Raw genomic sequence first — 23,135 nt, 5'->3', positions numbered from 1 at the left:
CATCAATCATGTCTCTACTCACCACAACAGAGAGAGAGATGGATGGAGAGAGAGAAGGAGGGAGGGAGAGAGGTGGAGAGGGAGAGAGAGAGAGAGGGAGGGAGAGACATGGAGAGAGAGAGAGAGGGAGAGAGAGAGAGAGAGAGAGAGAGAGAGAGAGAGAGAGAGAGGGGGAGAGAGAGAGAGAAAGATGGAGAGAGAGAGAGGGAGAGAGATGGAGAGAGAGAGAAAGGGAGAGAGAGAGCGACAGAGAGAGACAGAGAGAGAAAGAGAGAGAGAGAGGGAGAGAGAGAGAGAGAGAGAGAGAGAGAGAGAGAGAGAGAGAGAGAGAGACAGAGACAGAGACAGAGAGGGAGAGAGAAACATATTGGAAAGACACCACAAAACATCTTAGTAAACTTCAATGGTATTTGTCTCTAAACAGACAGTACATGGTGGCAGACTATCTGACCACTGTGACTGATAGAACACTGAGGAAAACACTGACTAGGTACAGACTCAGTGAACACAGTCTGGTTATAGAGACCGGTCGTCACAGACAAACCTGGCTGCCCAGAGAGGACAGTCTGGCTATAGAGACTGGGCGTCACAACTACTAGTATTGATGTTGATCCCATGTCCACTACTACTAGTATTGATGTTGATCCCATGTCCACTACTACTAGTATTGATGTTGATCCCATGTCCACTACTACTAGTATTGATGTTGATCCCATGTCCACTACTACTAGTATTGATGTTGATCCCATGTCTACTACTACTAGTATTGATGTTGATCCCATGTCCACTACTACTAGTATTGATGTTGATCCCATGTCCACTACTACTAGTATTGATGTTGATCCCATGTCTACTACTACTAGTATTGATGTTGATCCCATGTCCACTACTACTACTACTAGTATTGATGTTGATCCCATGTCTACTACTACTACTAGTATTGATGTTGATCCCATGTCTACTACTACTACTAGTATTGATGTTGATCCCATGTCTACTACTACTAGTATTGATGTCACAGGAAGGCCATAAAGATCATCAAGGACAACAACCACCCGAGCCACTGCCTGTTCACCCCGCTATCATCCAGAAGGTGAGGTCAGTACTGGTGCATCAAAGCAGGGACCGAGAGACTGAAAAACAGCTTCTATCTCAAGGCCATCAGACTGTTAAACAGCCACCACTAACATTGAGTGGCTGCTGCCAACACACTGACTCAACTCCAGCCACTTTAATAATGGAAATTGATGGGAATTGATGTAATAATATATCACTAGCCACTTTAAACAATGCTACTTAATATAATGTTTACATAACCTACATTATTCATCTCATTTGTATATGTGTAACAGTATAACTTTAGACCATACCCGGGCGCGAACCAGGGACCCTCTGCACACATCAACAACAGTCACCCACGAAGCATCGTTACCCACCGCTCCACAAAAGCCACGGCCCTTGCAGAGCAAAGGGGAACCACTACTTCAAGGTCTCAGAGCGAGTGACGTCACCGATTGAAACGCTATTTAGCGCGCACCACCGCTAACTAAGCTAGCGTTTCACATCCGTTACATAGTATCACTGGCCACTTTAAACTATGCCACTTTGTTTACATACCCTACATTACTCATCTCATACGTATATACTGTACTCGATACCATCTACTGCATCTTTATGTAATACATGTATCACTGGCCACTTTAAACTATGCCACTTTGTTTACATACCTTACACAGTCACAGAAATTAATTTGTTCATTTGACATCTGTTGACATCACACTGGATGTATTATACTTTAGAATTGCATTGTGGGGCATCCTTATTTCACTGTACGGCCTTACCCATGGACTGTGGATCAATGACATTGGGTATCAGTCCACTCAGTGACACCCAGAGAACATTAGCATCGTAGCTCTTATTGCGGGACTCTGAAACAACTGAATTGAGCCACATTTATTATTGTCAACCCATGTGTACTGAACACTATTCAAGAGGGAAAACAATACTGCGTGGATGTTTTGCAGTCTGATAACTCTGAGGGTGTTGGGGAAAAAATATGGTATTGAGTAGACTGATACCCCATTTCATTGATCCCCAATCCTTAGGTAAACCTGTACAGTGCAATATGAATGTCAATACACACAATAGTCTGACTGGGGAGGTGAATTCACACAGTCACAGTCCCGCAATAAGAGCTGCAAACGCTAATATTTGCGTAAACTCTTCACAGTTGTGTTCTGTGGGTGTCACCGACTAGACTGATCCCCCATTTCATTGCTTCACATTCCAACCTTGTTTAACATGACCTAGTCTAAATATGGCATGTTTCCACCAATTGTAACCTTCTGCATCACTATCAGATGTACTTTTATTTTGAAGGCAAAACGCAAATTCCACTACTGTGCCTGATCCTTATTGTGGCTAGCTTCACAACACATAACCGGTCCGGTCGAGCCTCACTAGTCAGATGAATCCAATGGCTGCTTATAACATTAGCTTTGGGCAACAGGGTTAAGTAGCTGGCTTGCTATTTTATTCTCATGAACTGAAGTTCAATTTCAATAATGAACAACAAGTGGCTAACTAGCTAATACTTACTCACATGGATTCCTAAATCATTGCTAAGAATAATGAAAATGACTGCAGTTTCTACTGGTCATTGTTTTCAGGCTGGTTGTAATTGCTGCTAGTTAGGTAACAAGCGAAAGCGAACTACCCCAAAAGTAGCGGTCCAACAAATAATGCCTTATTACCAAGTGGTATTGTACATCGTTCGTGGCCAGTTTGCAGACTTTTTTTGTACAGCTTTGACAGTGCTACTGATAGTAGTGGGGTGGCACTTAACTTGCAAGTGCAAATTCAGCACAAAAAAACATTCTATAATATAATTGTTATTTGATGTGTCAAATAGTGTTCTTTGACGTACATCTTTCTTTTTCTTACACACAAAGACCCAAACAGCTTCCACCCTATGCATATGCCTGTCAAAGACAACAGGGTTCAGTAGCTGGCTAGCTATTTATTTTCATGAACTGAAGTTCAATTTCAATAATGAACAACAAGTGGCTAGAAGCACAAGCATTTCGCCACACTCGCATTAACATCTGCTTGATGACCAAGGAGCTCGCCAAACAGGTCAAAGTTATGGAGAAGTACAGATCAGGGTTGGGTTATAAAAAAAATATCTGAAACTTTGAACATCCCAAAGAGCACCATTAAATCCATTATTAAAAAATGGAAAGAATATGGCACCACAACAAACCTGTCAATAGAGGGCCACCCAGGAAAACTCACAGACCAGGCAAGGAGGGCTTTAATCAGAGAGGCAACAAAGAGACCAAAGATAACCCTGAAGGAGCTGCAAAACTCCGCAGAGGAGATTGGAGTATCTGTCCATAGGACCACTTTAAACTGCACACTCCACAGAGCTGGACTTTACAGAAGAGTGGCCAGAAAAAGGCCATTGCTTAAAGAAAAAAATAAGCAAACATGTGGGAGACTCCCCAAACATTTGGAAGAAGGTACTCTGGTCAGATGAGAACAAAATTCAGCTTTTTGGCCATCAGGGAAAATGCTATATCTGGCGCAAACCCAACACTTCTCATCACCCCGAGAACACCATCCCCACAGTGAAGCATGGTGGTGGCAGCATCATGCTGTGGTGATGTTTTTTCATCTGCAGGGACTGGAAAACTGGTCAGGATTGAAGGAATGCTGGATGGCACTGAATACAGTGAAATTCTTGAGGTCTTCAGTCATCCAGAGATTTGAGACTGGGACGGAGCTTCACCTTCCAGCAGGGCAATGACCCTAAGCATACTGCTAAAGCAACACTCGAGTGGTTTAAGGGGAAACATTTACATGTCTTGGAATGGCCTAGTCAAAGCCCAGACCTCAATTAAATTGAAAATCTGTGTATGACTTCAAGATTGCTGTACACCAGCAGAACCCATCCAACTTGAAGGAGCTGCAGCAGTTTTGTCTTGAAGAATGGGCAAAAATCCCAGTGATGTGCCAAGCTTATAGAGACATATCCCAAGAGACTTGCAGCTGTAATTGCTGCAAAAGGTGTCTCTACAAAGTATTGACTTTGTGGGGGTGAATAGTTACGCACACTCATGTTTTCTGTTTTTATTTGTCTTACTTCTTGTTTTTTTTTCACGATAAAAAAATATTTTGCATCATCAAAGTGGTAGGCATGTTGTTTAAATCAAATGATACAACCCCCCCCCCCCCCCCCCCCCCCCCCCCCCCCCCCCCCCCATTTCAATTCCAGGTTGTAAGGCAACAAAATAGGAAAAATGCCAAGGGGGTGAATACTTTTGCAAGACACTGTAGGCTTGTCAATAAAGTCTACTGAATTGAATTGAAGTTGAGAGAGAGAGAGAGAGAAAGGGGGAGAGAGACAGAGAAAAGAGTGAGGTAAAGACAGAGAGAGGAGGGAGAGAGAAAGGGGGAGAGGAGGGAGAGAGAAAGGGGGAAAGGAGGGAGAGAGAAAGGGGGGAGAGGAGGGAGAGAGAAAGGGGGGAGAGGAGGGAGAGAGAAAGGGGGGAGGAGGGAGAGAGAGAGGAGGGAGAGATAAAGGGGGAGAGGAGGGAGAGAGAGAGGAGGGAGAGAGAAAGGGGGAGAGGAGGGAGAGAGAAAGGAGGAAGAGAGAAAGGGGGGAGAGGGGGGAGAAGGAAAGGGGGAGAGGAGGGAGAGAGAAAGGAGGGAGAGAGAAAGGGGGGAGAGGAGGGAGAGAGAAAGGGGGGGAAAGGAGGGAGAGAGAGAGAAGGGAGAGAGAAAGGGGGGAGAGGAGGGAGAGAGAGAGGAGGGAGAGAGAAAGGGAGAGAGGAGGGAGAGAGAAAGGGGGGAGAGGAGGGAGAGAGAAAGGGGGAGAGGAGGGAGAGAGAAAGGGGGGAGAGGAGGGAGAGAGAAAGGGGGAGAGGAGGGAGAGAGAAAGGGGGAGAGGAGGGAGAGAGAAGGGGGGAGAGGAGGGAGAGAGAAAGGGCGGAGAGGAGGGAGAGAGAGAGGAGGGAGAGAGAAAGGGGGAGAGGAGGGAGAGAGAAAGTGGGGAGAGGAAGGAGAGAGAGAGGATAGAGAGAGAAAGGGGGAGAGGAGGGAGAGAGAAAGGAGGAAGAGAGAAAGGGGGAGAGGAGGGAGAGAGAAAGGGGGGAGAAAGAAAGAGGGGAGAGGAGAGATAGAGAAAGGAGGGAGAGAGAAAGGGGGGAGAGGAGGGAGAGAGAAAGGGGGGGAAAGGAGGGAGAGAGAGAGAAGGGAGAGAGAAAGGGGGGAGAGGAGGGAGAGAGAGAGGAGGGAGAGAGAAAGGGAGAGAGGAGGGAGAGAGAAAGGGGGGAGAGGAGGGAGAGAGAAAGGGGGAGAGGAGGGAGAGAGAAAGGGGGGAGAGGAGGGAGAGAGAAAGGGGGAGAGGAGGGAGAGAGAAAGGGGGAGAGGAGGGAGAGAGAAGGGGGGAGAGGAGGGAGAGAGAAAGGGCGGAGAGGAGGGAGAGAGAGAGGAGGGAGAGAGAAAGGGGGAGAGGAGGGAGAGAGAAAGTGGGGAGAGGAAGGAGAGAGAGAGGATAGAGAGAGAAAGGGGGAGAGGAGGGAGAGAGAAAGGAGGAAGAGAGAAAGGGGGAGAGGAGGGAGAGAGAAAGGGGGGAGAAAGAAAGAGGGGAGAGGAGAGATAGAGAAAGGAGGGAGAGAGAAAGGGGGGAGAGGAGGGAGAGAGAAAGGAGGAAGAGAAAAAGGGGGGAGAGGAGGGAGAGAGAAAGGGGGAGAGGAGGGAGAGAGAGAGGAGGGAGAAACAAAGGGGGAGAGGAGGGAGAGAGAAAGGGGGGAGAGGAGGGAGAGAGAAAGGGGGAGAGGAGGGAGAGAGAAGGGGGGAGAGGAGGGAGAGGGAAAGGGCGGAGAGGAGGGAGAGAGAGAGGAGGAAGAGAGAAAGGGGGAGAGGAGGGAGAGAGAAAGGGGGGAGAGGAGGGAGAGAGAGAGGAGGGAGAGAGAAAGGGGGAGAGGATGGAGAGAGAAATGAGGAAGAGAGAAAGTGGGGAGAGGAGGGAGAGAGAAAGGGGGAGAGGAGGGAGAGAGAGAGGAGGGGAGAGAGGGAGAGAGAAGGGGCGAGAGGAGGGAGAGAGAAAGGGGGGAGAGGAGGGAGAGAGAGAGGAGGGAGAGAGAAAGGGGGAGAGGAGAGAGAAAGGAGGGAGAGGAGGGAGAGAGAAAGGTGGGAGAGAGAGGGAGAGAGAAAGGGGGGGAGAGGAGGGAGAGAGAAAGGCGGGAGAGAGAGGGAGAGAGAAAGGGGGGAGAGGAGGGAGAGAGAAAGGCGGGAGAGAGAGGGAGAGAGAAAGGGGAAGAGGAGGGAGAGAGAGCGGTGGGAGAGGAGGGAGAGAGAAAGGGGGAGAGGAGGGAGAGAGAAATGAAAAGGAGAGAGAATTCCAGAGAGACAGAGAGATATTGTTGTCCCTCTTTCCACTAGTCATCACCTGTAGACCAATGTCACCGTAACTCAGGAAGTCAAGCTCAGACATGGTAGAGAATGACTGCACCCTTTTCTGTAAGAAGTGTGTGTGTGTGTGTGTGTGCGTGTGTGTGCGTGTGTGTGTGTGTGTGTGTGTGTGTGTGTGTGTGTGTGTGTGTGTGTGTGTGTGTGGGTGTGTGTGTTTTATGACTGTTCGGTGTGCCAGGCGCCACTGTTTGTCTTTCTACTCTGCCGCCATGCTTGAAAGCCGAGTTGAGCAAATCTGCCCTGTGTTGCTGACTGGCTGGACAGACAGCAACCAGACACATCTCTCTCCCTTTCTCTCTCTAGTGGACTCCAGTCCACACTCACCTAGACAGACAGCAACCAGACACATCTCTCTCTCTTTCTCTCTCTAGTGGACTCCAGTCCACACTCACCTAGACAGACAGCAACCAGACACATCTCTCTCTCTTTCTCTCTCTAGTGGACTCCAGTCCACACTCACCTAGACAGACAGCAACCAGACATATCTCTCTCTCTTTCTCTCTCTATTGGACTCCAGTCCACACTCACCTAGACAGACAGCAACCAGACACATCTCTCTCTCTTTCTCTCTCTAGTGGACTCCAGTCCACACTCACCTAGACAGACAGCAACCAGACACATCTCTCTCCCTTTCTCTCTCTAGTGGACTCCAGTCCACACTCACCTAGACAGACAGCAACCAGACACATCTCTCTCTCTTTCTCTCTCTAGTGGACTCCAGTCCACACTCACCTAGACAGACAGCAACCAGACACATCTCTCTCCCTTTCTCTCTCTAGTGGACTCCAGTCCACACTCACCTAGACAGACAGCGACAAGACACACCTCTCTCTCTGCAACTTACCTTTGTAGATGTCTCTGTGTCTCCAACTCTATCCATCATATGCCTCTTCAGTCAATGTGTGTGTGACTGACTTATTAGAGGGAAGGCTCTAGACTGACTTATCATTAGAGGGAGGGCTCTAGACTGACTTATCATTAGAGGGAGGGCTCTAGACTGACTTATCATTAGAGGGAGGGAGGACAGGTAGCCTAGTGGTTAGAGTGTAGGGACGGCAGGGTAGCCTGGTGGTTAGAGTGTAGGGACGGCAGGTAGCCTAGTGGTTAGAGTGTAGGGACGGCAGGTAGCCTAGTGGTTAGAGTGTAGGGACGGCAGGTAGCCTAGTGGTTAGAGTGTAGGGACGGCTGGTAGGCTAGTGGTTAGAGTGTAGGGACGGCAGGTAGCCTAGTGGTTATGGTGTAGGGACGGCAGGTAGCCTAGTGGTTAGAGTGTAGGGACGGCAGGTAGCCTAGTGGTTAGAGTGTAGGGACGGCAGGTAGCCTAGTGGTTAGAGTGTAGGGACGGCAGGTAGCCTAGTGGTTAGAGTGTAGGGACGGCAGGTAGCCTAGTGGTTAGAGTGTAGGGACGGCAGGTAGCCTAGTGGTTAGAGTGTAGGTACGGCAGGTAGCCTAGTGGTTAGAGTGTAGGGGAGGCAGGTAACCTAGTGGTTAGAGTGTAGAGGTGGCAGGTAGCCTAGTGGTTAGAGTGTAGAGGTGGCAGGTAGCCTAGTGGTTAGAGTGTAGGGACGGCAGGTAGCCTAGTGGTTAGAGTGTAGGAACGGCAGGTAGCCTAGTGGTTAGAGTGTAGGGACGGCAGGTAGCCTAGTGGTTAGAGTGTAGGGACGGCAGGTAGCCTAGTGGTTAGAGTGTAGGGACGGCAGGTAGTCTAGTGGTTAGAGTGTAGGGACGGCAGGTAGTCTAGTGGTTAGAGTGTAGGGACGGCAGGTAGCCTAGTGGTTAGAGTGTAGGGACGGCAGGTAGCCTAGTGGTTAGAGTGTAGGGATGGCAGGTAGCCTAGTGGTTAGAGTGTAGGGACGGCAGGTAGTCTAGTGGTTAGAGTGTAGGGACGGCTGGTAGCCTAGTGGTTAGAGTGTAGGGACGGCAGGTAGTCTAGTGGTTAGAGTGTAGGGACGGCAGGTAGCCTAGTGGTTAGAGTGTTGGGACGGCAGGTAGCCTAGTGGTTAGAGTGTAGGGACGGCAGGTAGCCTAGTGGTTAGAGTGTAGGGACGGCAGGTAGCCTAGTGGTTAGAGTGTAGGGACGGCAGGTAGCCTAGTGGTTAGAGTGTAGGGACGGCAGGTAGCCTAGTGGTTAGAGTGTAGGGACGGCAGGTAGTCTAGTGGTTAGAGCGTAGGGACGGCAGGTAGTCTAGTGGTTAGAGCGTAGGGACGGCAGGTAGTCTAGTGGTTAGAGCGTTGGACTAGTAACTGGAAGGTTGCAAGATTGAATCCCCGAGCTGACAAGGTAAAAATCTGTCGTTCTGCCCCTGAACAGGCAGTTAACCCACTGTTCCTAGGCCATCATTGTACTGTAAATAAGAATATGTTCTTAAACTGACTTGCCTAGTTAAAAAATATATTTAATTCCATTGAGTCATGTTATGTGGTCCTCCCACTTCGACTCGTTGGGAAACCATGCAGTTTATTAGGCTACAGATGAAATACGTTCTGAACTTCACAGGGTGGTGAAAGTGACACGATGACGAGCTTTTCTCCTTTCCCAACAAATACAGACGGGCTAATTCTGGTGACATGATGATCGATGCTCGGTTGCCCTTTGACAAATAAAAATAATCTTGCTCTTTTGTCCGTAATATTCTCATTATGTAGGCTGGTCTACTGGTCTACTGGTCTGCTGGTCTGCTGGTCTGCTGGTCTACTGGTCTGCTGGTCTGCTGGTCTGCTGGTCTGCTGGTCTGCTGGTCTGCTGGTCTACTGGTCTACTGGTCTGCTGGTCTGCTGGTCTGCTGGTCTACTGGTCTGCTGGTCTGCTGGTCTGCTGGTCTGCTGGTCTGCCGGTCTACTGGTCTGCCGGTCTACTGGTCTGCCGGTCTACTGGTCTGCTGGTCTACTGGTCTGCTGGTCTACTCGCACCGTCTCTGTTGGCTAGAGCACACGTGCCAAAACCAGCGTTTGGGCACATTTCCTATTTACAGTTTTTTTTGTGATAATTGCTGACAAATGATTTCTGAAACTAAGGTTCCGTTCCTCGTGACTCCACACACACACACACACACACACACACACACACACACACACACACACACACACACACACACACACACACACACACACACACACACACACACACACACACACACACACACAAACATGCAAAAACCTCACACATCTCTCGCAAAAACCAAACACTCCAGTCAAATCTACTTTACAGGTTTCCCCACACGTTCGACAAATCTTTTGGCACATTTTCCTAAAACCACAAACAAACAAAAGCAAACACTGCATTCAAAACGGTTTAATATCTTTCAACATTTTTATTGTTTTTTTTTTGCGTCAAAATGAGACACGTCATATGAATAGACCTGTCTACCAAACACCACACTGATCAACACAAAACACTATGAATATCCCCGCAGTAGGTTTATGATGTGTTAGACACAAAACACTATGAATATCCCCGTAGTAGGTTTATGATGTGTTAGACACAAAACACTACTATGAATATCCCCGCAGTAGGTTTATGATGTGCTCGAAACAAACACTATGAATATCCCCGTAGTAGGTTTATGATGTGCTAGACACAAAACACTATGAATATCCCCGCAGTAGGTTTATGATGTGCTAGACACAAAACACTATGAATATCCCCGCAGTAGGTTTATGATGTGTTAGACACAAAACACTATGAATATCCCCGTAGTAGGTTTATGATGTGCTGAACACAAAACACTACTATGAATATCCCCGCAGTAGGTTTATGATGTGCTAGACACAAAACACTATGAATATCCCCGCAGTAGGTTTATGATGTGTTAGACACAAAACACTATGAATATCCCCGCAGTAGGTTTATGATGTGTTAGACACAAAACACTATGAATATCCCCGTAGTAGGTTTATGATGTGCTAAACACAAAACACTACTATGAATATCCCCGCAGTAGGTTTATGATGTGCTAGACACAAAACACTATGAATATCCCCGCAGTAGGTTTATGATGTGTTAGACACAAAACACTATGAATATCCCCGCAGTAGGTTTATGATGTGTTAGGCACAAAACACTATGAATATCCCAGCAGTAGGTTTATGATGTGCTAGACACAAAACACTATGAATATCCCCGCAGTAGGTTTATGATGTGCTAGACACAAAACACTATGAATATCCCCGCAGTAGGTTTATGATGTGCTAGACACAAAACACTATGAATATCCCCGCAGTAGGTTTATGATGTGTTAGACACAAAACACTATGAATATCCCCGCAGTAGGTTTATGATGTGCTAGACACAAAACACTATGAATATCCCCGCAGTAGGTTTATGATGTGCTAGACACAAAACACTATGAATATCCCCGCAGTAGGTTTATGATGTGTTAGACACAAAACACTATGAATATCCCAGCAGTAGGTTTATGATGTGCTAGACACAAAACACTATGAATATCCCCGCAGTAGGTTTATGATGTGCTAGACACAAAACACTATGAATATCCCCGCAGTAGGTTTATGATGTGTTAGACACAAAACACTATGAATATCCCCGCAGTAGGTTTATGATGTGTTAGACACAAAACACTATGAATATCCCCGCAGTAGGTTTATGATGTGCTAAACACAAAACACTATAAATATCCCTGCAGTAGGTTTATGATGTGTTAGACACAAAACACTATGAATATCCCCGCAGTAGGTTTATGATGTGTTAGACACAAAACACTATGAATATCCCCGCAGTAGGTTTATGATGTGTTAGACACAAAACACTATGAATATCCCCGCAGTAGGTTTATGATGTGTTAGACACAAAACACTATGAATATCCCCGCAGTAGGTTTATGATGTGTTAGACACAAAACACTATGAATATCCCCGTAGTAGGTTTATGATGTGCTAAACACAAAACACTATGAATATCCCCGCAGTAGGTTTATGATGTGTTAGACACAAAACACTATGAATATCCCTGCAGTAGGTTTATGATGTGCTAAACACAAAACACTATGAATATCCCCGCAGTAGGTTTATGATGTGCTAGACACAAAACACTATGAATATCCCTGCAGTAGGTTTATGATGTGCTAAACACAAAACACTATAAATATCCCTGCAGTAGGTTTATGATGTGTTAGACACAAAACACTATGAATATCCCTGCAGTAGGTTTATGATGTGTTAGACACAAAACACTATGAATATCCCCGCAGTAGGTTTATGATGTGTTAGACACAAAACACTATGAATATCCCCGCAGTAGGTTTATGATGTGTTAGACACAAAACACTATGAATATCCCCGCAGTAGGTTTATGATGTGTTAGACACAAAACACTATGAATATCCCCGTAGTAGGTTTATGATGTGCTAGACACAAAACACTATGAATATCCCAGCAGTAGGTTTATGATGTGCTAGACACAAAACACTATGAATATCCCCGCAGTAGGTTTATGATGTGTTAGACACAAAACACTATGAATATCCCCGCAGTAGGTTTATGATGTGTTAGACACAAAACACTATGAATATCCCCGCAGTAGGTTTATGATGTGTTAGACACAAAACACTACTATGAATATCCCCGCAGTAGGTTTATGATGTGTTAGACACAAAACACTATGAATATCCCAGCAGTAGGTTTATGATGTGTTAGACACAAAACACTATGAATATCCCAGCAGTAGGTTTATGATGTGCTAGACACAAAACACTATGAATATCCCCGCAGTAGGTTTATGATGTGTTAGACACAAAACACTATGAATATCCCCGTAGTAGGTTTATGATGTGCTAAACACAAAACACTATGAATATCCCCGCAGTAGGTTTATGATGTGTTAGACACAAAACACTATGAATATCCCTGCAGTAGGTTTATGATGTGCTAAACACAAAACACTATGAATATCCCCGCAGTAGGTTTATGATGTGCTAGACACAAAACACTATGAATATCCCTGCAGTAGGTTTATGATGTGCTAAACACAAAACCCTATAAATATCCCTGCAGTAGGTTTATGATGTGTTAGACACAAAACACTATGAATATCCCCGCAGTAGGTTTATGATGTGTTAGACACAAAACACTATGAATATCCCCGCAGTAGGTTTATGATGTGTTAGACACAAAACACTATGAATATCCCCGCAGTAGGTTTATGATGTGTTAGACACAAAACACTATGAATATCCCCGCAGTAGGTTTATGATGTGTTAGACACAAAACACTATGAATATCCCCGTAGTAGGTTTATGATGTGCTAGACACAAAACACTATGAATATCCCAGCAGTAGGTTTATGATGTGCTAGACACAAAACACTATGAATATCCCCGCAGTAGGTTTATGATGTGTTAGACACAAAACACTATGAATATCCCCGCAGTAGGTTTATGATGTGTTAGACACAAAACACTATGAATATCCCCGCAGTAGGTTTATGATGTGTTAGACACAAAACACTACTATGAATATCCCCACAGTAGGTTTATGATGTGTTAGACACAAAACACTATGAATATCCCAGCAGTAGGTTTATGATGTGTTAGACACAAAACACTATGAATATCCCAGCAGTAGGTTTATGATGTGTTAGACACAAAACACTATGAATATCCCAGCAGTAGGTTTATGATGTGTTAGACACAAAACACTATGAATATCCCCGCAGTAGGTTTATGATGTGTTAGACACAAAACACTATGAATATCCCTGCAGTAGGTTTATGATGTGTTAGACACAAAACACTACTATGAATATCCCAGCAGTAGGTTTATGATGTGTTAGACACAAAACACTATGAATATCCCCGCAGTAGGTTTATGATGTGTTAGACACAAAACACTATGAATATCCCAGCAGTAGGTTTATGATGTGTTAGACACAAAACACTATGAATATCCCCGCAGTAGGTTTATGATGTGTTAGACACAAAACACTATGAATATCCCCGTAGTAGGTTTATGATGTGTTAGACACAAAACACTACTATGAATATCCCTGCAGTAGGTTTATGATGTGTTAGACACAAAACACTATGAATATCCCCGCAGTAGGTTTATGATGTGCTAGACACAAAACACTATGAATATCCCCGCAGTAGGTTTATGATGTGTTAGACACAAAACACTATGAATATCCCCGCAGTAGGTTTATGATGTGCTAGACACAAAACACTATGAATATCCCCGCAGTAGGTTTATGATGTGTTAGACACAAAACACTATGAATATCCCCGTAGTAGGTTTATGATGTGTTAGACACAAAACACTACTATGAATATCCCCGTAGTAGGTTTATGATGTGTTAGACACAAAACACTACTATGAATATCCCCGCAGTAGGTTTATGATGTGTTAGACACAAAACACTACTATGAATATCCCCGCAGTAGGTTTATGATGTGTTAGACAAAAAACACTACTATGAATATCCCAGCAGTAGGTTTATGATGTGTTAGACACAAAACACTATGAATATCCCCGTAGTAGGTTTATGATGTGTTAGACACAAAACACTATGAATATCCCCGTAGTAGGTTTATGATGTGTTAGACACAAAACACTATGAATATCCCAGCAGTAGGTTTATGATGTGTTAGACACAAAACACTATGAATATCCCAGCAGTAGGTTTATGATGTGTTAGACACAAAACACTATGAATATCCCTGCAGTAGGTTTATGATGTGTTAGACACAAAACACTACTATGAATATCCCCGTAGTAGGTTTATGATGTGTTAGACACAAAACACTATGAATATCCCTGCAGTAGGTTTATGATGTGTTAGACACAAAACACTACTATGAATATCCCCGCAGTAGGTTTATGATGTGTTAGACAAAAAACACTACTATGAATATCCCAGCAGTAGGTTTATGATGTGTTAGACACAAAACACTATGAATATCCCAGCAGTAGGTTTATGATGTGTTAGACACAAAACACTATGAATATCCCAGCAGTAGGTTTATGATGTGTTAGACACAAAACACTATGAATATCCCTGCAGTAGGTTTATGATGTGTTAGACACAAAACACTACTATGAATATCCCCGTAGTAGGTTTATGATGTGTTAGACACAAAACACTATGAATATCCCTGCAGTAGGTTTATGATGTGTTAGACACAAAACACTACTATGAATATCCCCGCAGTAGGTTTATGATGTGTTAGACAAAAAACACTACTATGAATATCCCAGCAGTAGGTTTATACCTTTTCAGTGTGACACTGTAGCCAGGTTGTAAAAGATTGTTACAGTAATGTATACCGACGCAAATATACATAAATAAACACACACACACACAAGCAAAACATCATGTCATTTATTTCCAAAATTGAGTATTTTTGAACACTTGTGTTTTGTATGTAACACTTTCCAAACCCAACAGGAGAAAAAAACATTCAGGAAGATAAAAAGGTTTTCTGTACAAAAATTTTAAAAAAATGAATGTGGCTCATTCTTTCAAAACTCTAAACACACAAACAAACAAAAAACACATGCAAAATATAAGAAAAGAAAGACATGTGTCTGTATCCTGCCTCCTATTTGACATGTGTCTGTATCCTGCCTCCTATTTGACATGTGTCTGTATCCTGCCTCCTATTTGACATGTGTCTGCATCCTCCCTCCAAATTGACATGTGTCTGTATCCTCCCTCCAAATTGACATGTGTCTGCATTCTCCCTCCAAATTGACATGTGTCTGTATCCTGCCTCCTATTTGACATGTGTCTGTATCCTCCCTCCTATTTGACATGTGTCTGTATCCTGCCTTCTATTTGACATGTGTCTGTATCCTCCCTCCAAATTGACATGTGTCTGCATCCTGCCTTCTATTTGACATGTGTCTGTATCCTCCCTCCTATTTGACATGTGTCTGCATCCTGCCTTCTATTTGACATGTGTCTGCATCCTCCCTCCAAATTGACATGTGTCTGCATCCTCCCTCCAAATTGACATGTGTCTGTATCCTGCCTCCAAATTGACATGTGTCTGCATCCTGCCTTCTATTTGACATGTGTCTGCATCCTGCCTTCTATTTGACATGTGTCTGCATCCTGCCTTCTATTTGACATGTGTCTGCATCCTCCCTCCAAATTGACATGTGTCTGCATCCTCCCTCCAAATTGACATGTGTCTGCATCCTCCCTCCAAATTGACATGTGTCTGCATCCTGCCTTCTATTTGACATGTGTCTGCATCCTGCCTTCTATTTGACATGTGTCTGCATCCTCCCTCCAAATTGACATGTGTCTGTATCCTGCCTCCTATTTGACATGTGTCTGTATCCTCCCTCCTATTTGACATGTGTCTGCATCCTGCCTTCTATTTGACATGTGTCTGTATCCTGCCTCCTATTTGACATGTGTCTGTATCCTCCCTCCTATTTGACATGTGTCTGTATCCTGCCTCCTATTTGACATGTGTCTGTATCCTCCCTCCAAATTGACATGTGTCTGCATTCTGCCTCCTATTTGACATGTGTCTGCATCCTCCCTCCAAATTGACATGTGTCTGCATTCTGCCTCCTATTTGACATGTGTCTGCATCCTGCCTTCTATTTGACATGTGTCTGCATCCTGCCTCCTATTTGACATGTGTCTGCATCCTGCCTCCTATTTGACATGTGTCTGTATCCTGCCTCCTATTTGACATGTGTCTGTATCCTCCCTCCAAATTGACATGTGTCTGTATCCTCCCTCCTATTTGACATGTGTCTGCATCCTCCCTCCAAATTGACATGTGTCTGCATTCTGCCTCCTATTTGACATGTGTCTGCATCCTGCCTTCTATTTGACATGTGTCTGCATCCTGCCTCCTATTTGACATGTGTCTGCATCCTGCCTCCTATTTTACATGTGTCTGTATCCTGCCTCCTATTTGACATGTGTCTGTATCCTCCCTCCAAATTGACATGTGTCTGTATCCTGCCTCCTATTTTACATGTGTCTGTATCCTGCCTCCTATTTGACATGTGTCTGTATCCTCCCTCCAAATTGACATGTGTCTGTATCCTCCCTCCTATGTGTCTGTATCCTCCCTCCTATTTGACATGTGTCTGTATCCTGCCTCCTATTTGACATGTGTCTGCATCCTCCCTCCTATTTGACATGTGTCTGTATCCTGCCTCCTATTTGACATGTGTCTGTATCCTGCCTCCTATTTGACATGTGTCTGCATCCTGCCTCCTATTTGACATGTGTCTGTATCCTGCCTCCTATTTGACATGTGTCTGCATCCTGCCTCCTATTTGACATGTGTCTGCATCCTCCCTCCTATTTGACATGTGTCTGTATCCTGCCTCCTATTTGACATGTGTCTGTATCCTGCCTCCTATTTGACATGTGTCTGCATCCTCCCTCCAAATTGACATGTGTCTGTATCCTCCCTCCAAATTGACATGTGTCTGCATCCTGCCTCCAAATTGACATGTGTCTGTATCCTGCCTCCTATTTGACATGTGTCTGTATCCTGCCTCCTATTTGACATGTGTCTGCATTCTCCCTCCAAATTGACATGTGTCTGCATCCTCCCTCCTATTTGACATGTGTCTGCATCCTCCCTCCTATTTGACATGTGTCTGTATCCTGCCTCCTATTTGACATGTGTCTGTATCCTGCCTCCTATTTGACATGTGTCTGTATCCTGCCTCCTATTTGACATGTGTCTGTATCCTGCCTCCTATTTGACATGTGTCTGCATCCTGCCTCCTATTTGACATGTGTCTGCATCCTGCCTCCTATTTGACATGTGTCTGTATCCTCCCTCCTATTTGACATGTGTCTGCATCCTCCCTCCAAATTGACATGTGTCTGCATTCTGCCTCCTATTTGACATGTGTCTGCATCCTGCCTTCTATTTGACATGTGTCTGCATCCTGCCTCCTATTTGACATGTGTCTGCATCCTGCCTCCTATTTTACATGTGTCTGTATCCTGCCTCCTATTTGACATGTGTCTGTATCCTCCCTCCAAATTGACATGTGTCTGTATCCTCCCTCCTATGTGTCTGTATCCTCCCTCCTATTTGACATGTGTCTGTATCCTGCCTCCTATTTGACATGTGTCTGCATCCTCCCTCCTATTTGACATGTGTCTGTATCCTGCCTCCTATTTGACATGTGTCTGTATCCTGCCTCCTATTTGACATGTGTCTGCATCCTGCCTCCTATTTGACATGTGTCTGTATCCTGCCTCCTATTTGACATGTGTCTGCATCCTGCCTCCTATTTGACATGTGTCTGCATCCTCCCTCCTATTTGACATGTGTCTGCATCCTGCCTCCTATTTGACATGTGTCTGTATCCTGCCTCCTATTTGACATGTGTCTGTATCCTGCCTCCTATTTGACATGTGTCTGTATCCTGCCTCCTATTTGACATGTGTCTGCATCCTCCCTCCAAATTGACATGTGTCTGTATCCTCCCTCCAAATTGACATGTGTCTGCATCCTGCCTCCAAATTGACATGTGTCTGTATCCTGCCTCCTATTTGACATGTGTCTGTATCCTGCCTCCTATTTGACATGTGTCTGCATTCTCCCTCCAAATTGACATGTGTCTGCATCCTCCCTCCTATTTGACATGTGTCTGCATCCTCCCTCCTATTTGACATGTGTCTGTATCCTGCCTCCTATTTGACATGTGTCTGTATCCTGCCTCCTATTTGACATGTGTCTGTATCCTCCTATTTGACATGTGTCTGTATCCTGCCTCCTGTTTGACATGTGTCTGTATCCTGCCTCCTATTTGACATGTGTCTGTATCCTGCCTCCTATTTGACATGTGTCTGTATCCTCCCTCCAATTTGACATGTGACTGTATCCTGCCTTCTATTTGACATGTGTCTGTATCCTGCCTCCTATTTTGGTCTGGCCACAGCACGTCATCTACATCACAAGCCATGTTCTCCCTGGCTAAACAGCGGGGGAAGAATGTTCTGGAGTGACGGATCCAGCCGCTGAAAGCCCCCCCCCACATCATCTTCACCACATGCATCCTCCATTGCCTGGAGGAGAGGGTTGCGTGTGAGGGGATGGCGGTCATACACCTTCCATCGCCATGCCGGAAAAAAACTATTCAACTGGGTTTAGGAAATGGCTAATATGGTGGGAGGTATAGAACAATACATTCTGGGTGGTCGACGAACCAGTCGCGGACCAGAGGAGCCCGGTGGAAACTCACGTTGTCCCAGATGACAACATACCTGGGCCGCTCTGGTCCACCCCTCTGCTGTAGTGTCCACAGACAACCCCCCCCCCCCCCCCCCCCCCCGGTCTGCTCTGGTCCACCCCTCTGCTGTAGTGTCCACAGACAACCACCCCTCTACCCCGGTCTGCTCTGGTCCACCCCTCTGCTGTAGTGTCCACAGACAACCCCCCCTAGCTAGTGTTGCCCATTGGATGGAAACCTAGCCAGTGTTGCCCATTGGATGGAAACCTAGCCAGTGTTGCCCATTGGATGGAAACCTAGCCAGTGTTGCCCATTGGATGGAAACCTAGCCAGTGTTGCCCATTGGATGGAAACCTAGCCAGTGTTGCCCATTGGATGGAAACCTAGCCAGTGTTGCCCATTGGATGGAAACCTAGCCAGTGTTGCCCATTGGATGGAAACCTAGCTAGTGTTGCCCATTGGATGGAAACCTAGCCAGTGTTGCCCATTGGATGGAAACCTAGCCAGTGTTGCCCATTGGATGGAAACCTAGCCAGTGTTGCCCATTGGATGGAAACCTAGCCAGTGTTGCCCATTGGATGGAAACCTAGCCAGTGTTGCCCATTGGATGGAAACCTAGCCAGTGTTGCCCATTGGATGGAAACCTAGCCAGTGTTGCCCATTGGATGGAAACCTAGCCAGTGTTGCCCATTGGATGGAAACCTAGCCAGTGTTGCCCATTGGATGGAAACCTAGCCAGTGTTGCCCATTGGATGGAAACCTAGCCAGTGTTGCCCATTGGATGGAAACCTAGCCAGTGTTGCCCATTGGATGGAAACCTAGCCAGTGTTGCCCATTGGATGGAAACCTAGCCAGTGTTGCCCATTGGATGGAAACCTAGCCAGTGTTGCCCATTGGATGGAAACCTAGCCAGTGTTGCCCAAATAATGGTTTTAGAACCAAAAAATCTGCAGGAATGTTGTGTCGCCTAAACAACAAAATTACAGAGGTAAGCAAAATCGCTTCGGTGTTGGTAATTTTCTGTTTATTGTCCCAGCTCGCTGTCTACAGTGGGGCCAGCCAGGCAGGCAGTGCCGGCTTAAATGGCTGTAATTACACTATGAGATGAGTTTATCGTCCCAGGTCTAGTGTCTACAGTGGGGCCAGCCAGGCAGACAGACAGGCAGGGCCGGTTTAAATGGATGTAATTACACTAGAAGATGAGCAGCATTCCTTCCTAAGGGCAGAATGATTATAGAGCTCTACTCTCCACTGGGCTCCTGTAATTACAAATGACTCCCCCCCTCCTCCTCTTCCCCCTCTTATAATGGTCTGCACTCCCTACCGCTCTGCTCTCTACTTCTCAACTCTGCCTCTCTCCTCTACTCACCCCCCCCTCCCACTATTCTGGCTACTGGTTTCCTACCGTTTCCCCTACACTCTTAGAAAACAAGGTGCTACCTAGAGCCGTAAAGGGTTATTCAATTGTCCCCAAAAGAGAACTGTCCGAAAAAAGCTCCCTTTGGTTCCAAGTGGAACCCTTTCACTAATTCGAGGTTATCCACAACTACTGGCCTGGTCTCCATACCCATCTAGTCTCCACTCAGCTACTGGCCTGGTCTCCATACCCACTACTCTCCACTCAGCTACTGGCCTGGTCTCCATACTTATCTAGTCTCCACTCAGCTACTGGCCTGGTCTCCATACCCATCTAGTCTCCACTCAGCTACTGGCTTGGTCTCCATACCCATCTAGTCTCCACTCAGCTACTGTCCTGGTCTCCATACCCATCTAGTCTCCACTCAGCTACTGGCCTGGTCTCCATACCCCTCTAGTCTCCACTCAGCTACTGGCCTGGTCTACATACCCATCTAGTCTCCACTCAGCTCCTGGCCTGGTCTCCATACCCATCTAGTCTCCACTCAGCTACTGGCCTGGTCTCCATACCCACTACTCTCCACTCAGCTACTGGCCTGGTCTCCATACTTATCTAGTCTCCACTCAGCTACTGGCCTGGTCTCCATACCCATCTAGTCTCCACTCAGCTACTGGCCTGGTCTCCATACCCACTACTCTCCACTCAGCTACTGGCCTGGTCTCCATACTCATCTAGTCTCCACTCAGCTACTGGCCTGGTCTCCATACCCATCTAGTCTCCACTCAGCTACTGGCCTGGTCTCCATACCCACTACTCTCCACTCAGCTAATTGCCTGGTCTCCATACCCACTACTCTCCACTCAGCTACTGGCCTGGTCTCCATACTCATCTAGTCTCCACTCAGCTACTGGCCTGGTCTCCATACCCATCTAGTCTCCACTCAGCTACTGGCCTGGTCTCCATACCCATCTAGTCTCCACTCAGTTACTGGCCTGGTCTCCATACCCACTACTCTCCACTCAGCTACTGGCCTGGTCTCCATACCCATCTAGTCTCCACTCAGCTACTGTCCTGGTCTCCATACCCACTACTCTCCACTCAGCTACTGGCCTGGTGTCCATACCCATCTACTCTCCACTCAGCTACTGGCCTGGTCTCCATACCCATCTAGTCTCCACTCAGCTACTGTCCTGGTCTCCATACCCATCTAGTCTCCACTCAGCTACTGGCCTGGTCTCCATACCCCTCTAGTCTCCACTCAGCTACTGGCCTGGTCTACATACCCATCTAGTCTCCACTCAGCTCCTGGCCTGGTCTCCATACCCATCTAGTCTCCACTCAGCTACTGGCCTGGTCTCCATACCCATCTAGTCTCCACTCAGCTACTGTCCTGGTCTCCATACCCATCTAGTCTCCACTCAGCTACTGTCCTGGTCTCCATACCCATCTAGTCTCCACTCAGCTACTGGCCTGGTCTCCATACCCATCTAGTCTCCACTCAGCTACTGGCCTGTTCTCCATACCCATCTAGTCTCCACTCAGCTACTGGCCTGGTCTCCATACCCATCTAGTCTCCACTCAGCTACTGGCCTGGTCTCCATACCCACCACTCTCCACTCAGCTACTGTCCTGGGCTCCATACCCATCTAGTCTCCACTCAGTTACTGGCCTGGTCTCCATACCCACCTAGTCTCCACTCAGCTACTGGCCTGGTCTCCATACCCATCTAGTCTCCACTCAGCTACTGGCCTGGTCTCCATACCCATCTAGTCTCCACTCAGCTACTGTCCTGGTCTCCATACCTCTCTAGTCTCCACTCAGCTACTGGCCTGGTCTCCATACCCCTCTAGTCTCCACTCAGCTACTGGCCTGGTCTCCATACCCATCTAGTCTCCACTCAGCTACTGGCCTGGTCTCCATACCCATCTAGTCTCCACTTAGCTACCGGCCTGGTCTCCATACCCATCTAGTCTCCACTCAGCTACTGGCCTGGTCTCCACTCAGTTACTGGCCTGGTCTCCATACCATCTAGTCTCCACTCATCTACTGTCTTGTCTCCATACCCCTCTAGTCTCCACTCAGCTACTGTCCTGGTCTCCATACCCACTACTCTCCACTCAGCTTCTGGCATGGTCTCCATATCCCTCTAGTCTCCACTCAGCTACTGGCCTGGTTTCCATACCCATCTAGTCTCCACTCAGCTACTGGCCTGGTCTCCATACCCATCTAGTCTCCACTCAGCTACTGGCCTGGTCTCCATACCCTTCTAGTCTCCACTCAGCTACTGTCCTGGGCTCCATACCCATCTAGTCTCCACTCAGTTACTGGCCTGGTCTCCATACCCACCTAGTCTCCACTCAGCTACTGGCCTGGTCTCCATACCCATCTAGTCTCCACTCAGCTACTGGCCTGGTCTCCATACCCATCTAGTCTCCACTCAGCTACTGGCCTGGTCTCCATACCCATCTAGTCTCCACTTAGCTACTGGCCTGGTCTCCATACCCATCTAGTCTCCACTCAGCTACTGGCCTGGTCTCCACTCAGTTACTGGCCTGGTCTCCATACCATCTAGTCTCCACTCATCTACTGTCTTGTCTCCATACCCCTCTAGTCTCCACTCAGCTACTGGCCTGGTCTCCATACCCCTCTAGTCTCCACTCAGCTACTGGCCTGGTCTCCATACCCATCTAGTCTCCACTCAGCTACTGTCCTGGTCTCCATACCCATCTAGTCTCCACTCAGCTACTGGCCTGGTCTCCATACCCATCTAGTCTCCACTCAGCTACTGGCCTGGTCTCCATACCCCTCTAGTCTCCACTCAGCTACTGCCCTGGTCTCCATACCCATCTAGTCTCCACTCCTCTCCATCTCTTTCCTCTCCTTCACTCCCTCACCCCATTCATACTCCACTCAACTCTAGTCTGCCTTTTCCAAAACTACTGGTCAACGCTGCCTATCCCTGGTCTCTCCTTGACTTCTCACAGCTTCTCTACTTCACTTTTCCTCTCCACTCCTCCTCTCCTCCTCTCATCCAGTCCTCTCTCTGCTACTCTGGCTGATTACGCCCAGAAGATCATAACAGAGGACACTCTGAGGACACATTGTCGTAGACTACAGATATG

At 46.6% G+C, this 23,135-nt stretch overlaps 1 protein-coding gene across 1 annotated transcript in view; it reads right to left on the bottom strand.

Annotated features, from left to right (window-relative positions):
* LOC118939486 (netrin receptor UNC5B-b-like) overlaps positions 1–22,144 on the bottom strand; it is a 93,196-nt gene extending 71,052 nt beyond the window's left edge. The window contains exon 1 of the mRNA XM_036945864.1: positions 22,022–22,144. Coding sequence (XP_036801759.1) covers positions 22,022–22,144 — 123 coding nt within the window. The remainder of the gene's footprint in view (positions 1–22,021) is intronic.
* Between the last annotated feature and the right edge of the window lie 991 nt (positions 22,145–23,135).

This window comes from Oncorhynchus mykiss, chromosome 16, assembly GCF_013265735.2.
Source record: "Oncorhynchus mykiss isolate Arlee chromosome 16, USDA_OmykA_1.1, whole genome shotgun sequence".
Classification (NCBI taxonomy): domain Eukaryota; kingdom Metazoa; phylum Chordata; class Actinopteri; order Salmoniformes; family Salmonidae; genus Oncorhynchus; species Oncorhynchus mykiss.
This window is presented reverse-complemented; position numbering and strand designations above follow the sequence as displayed.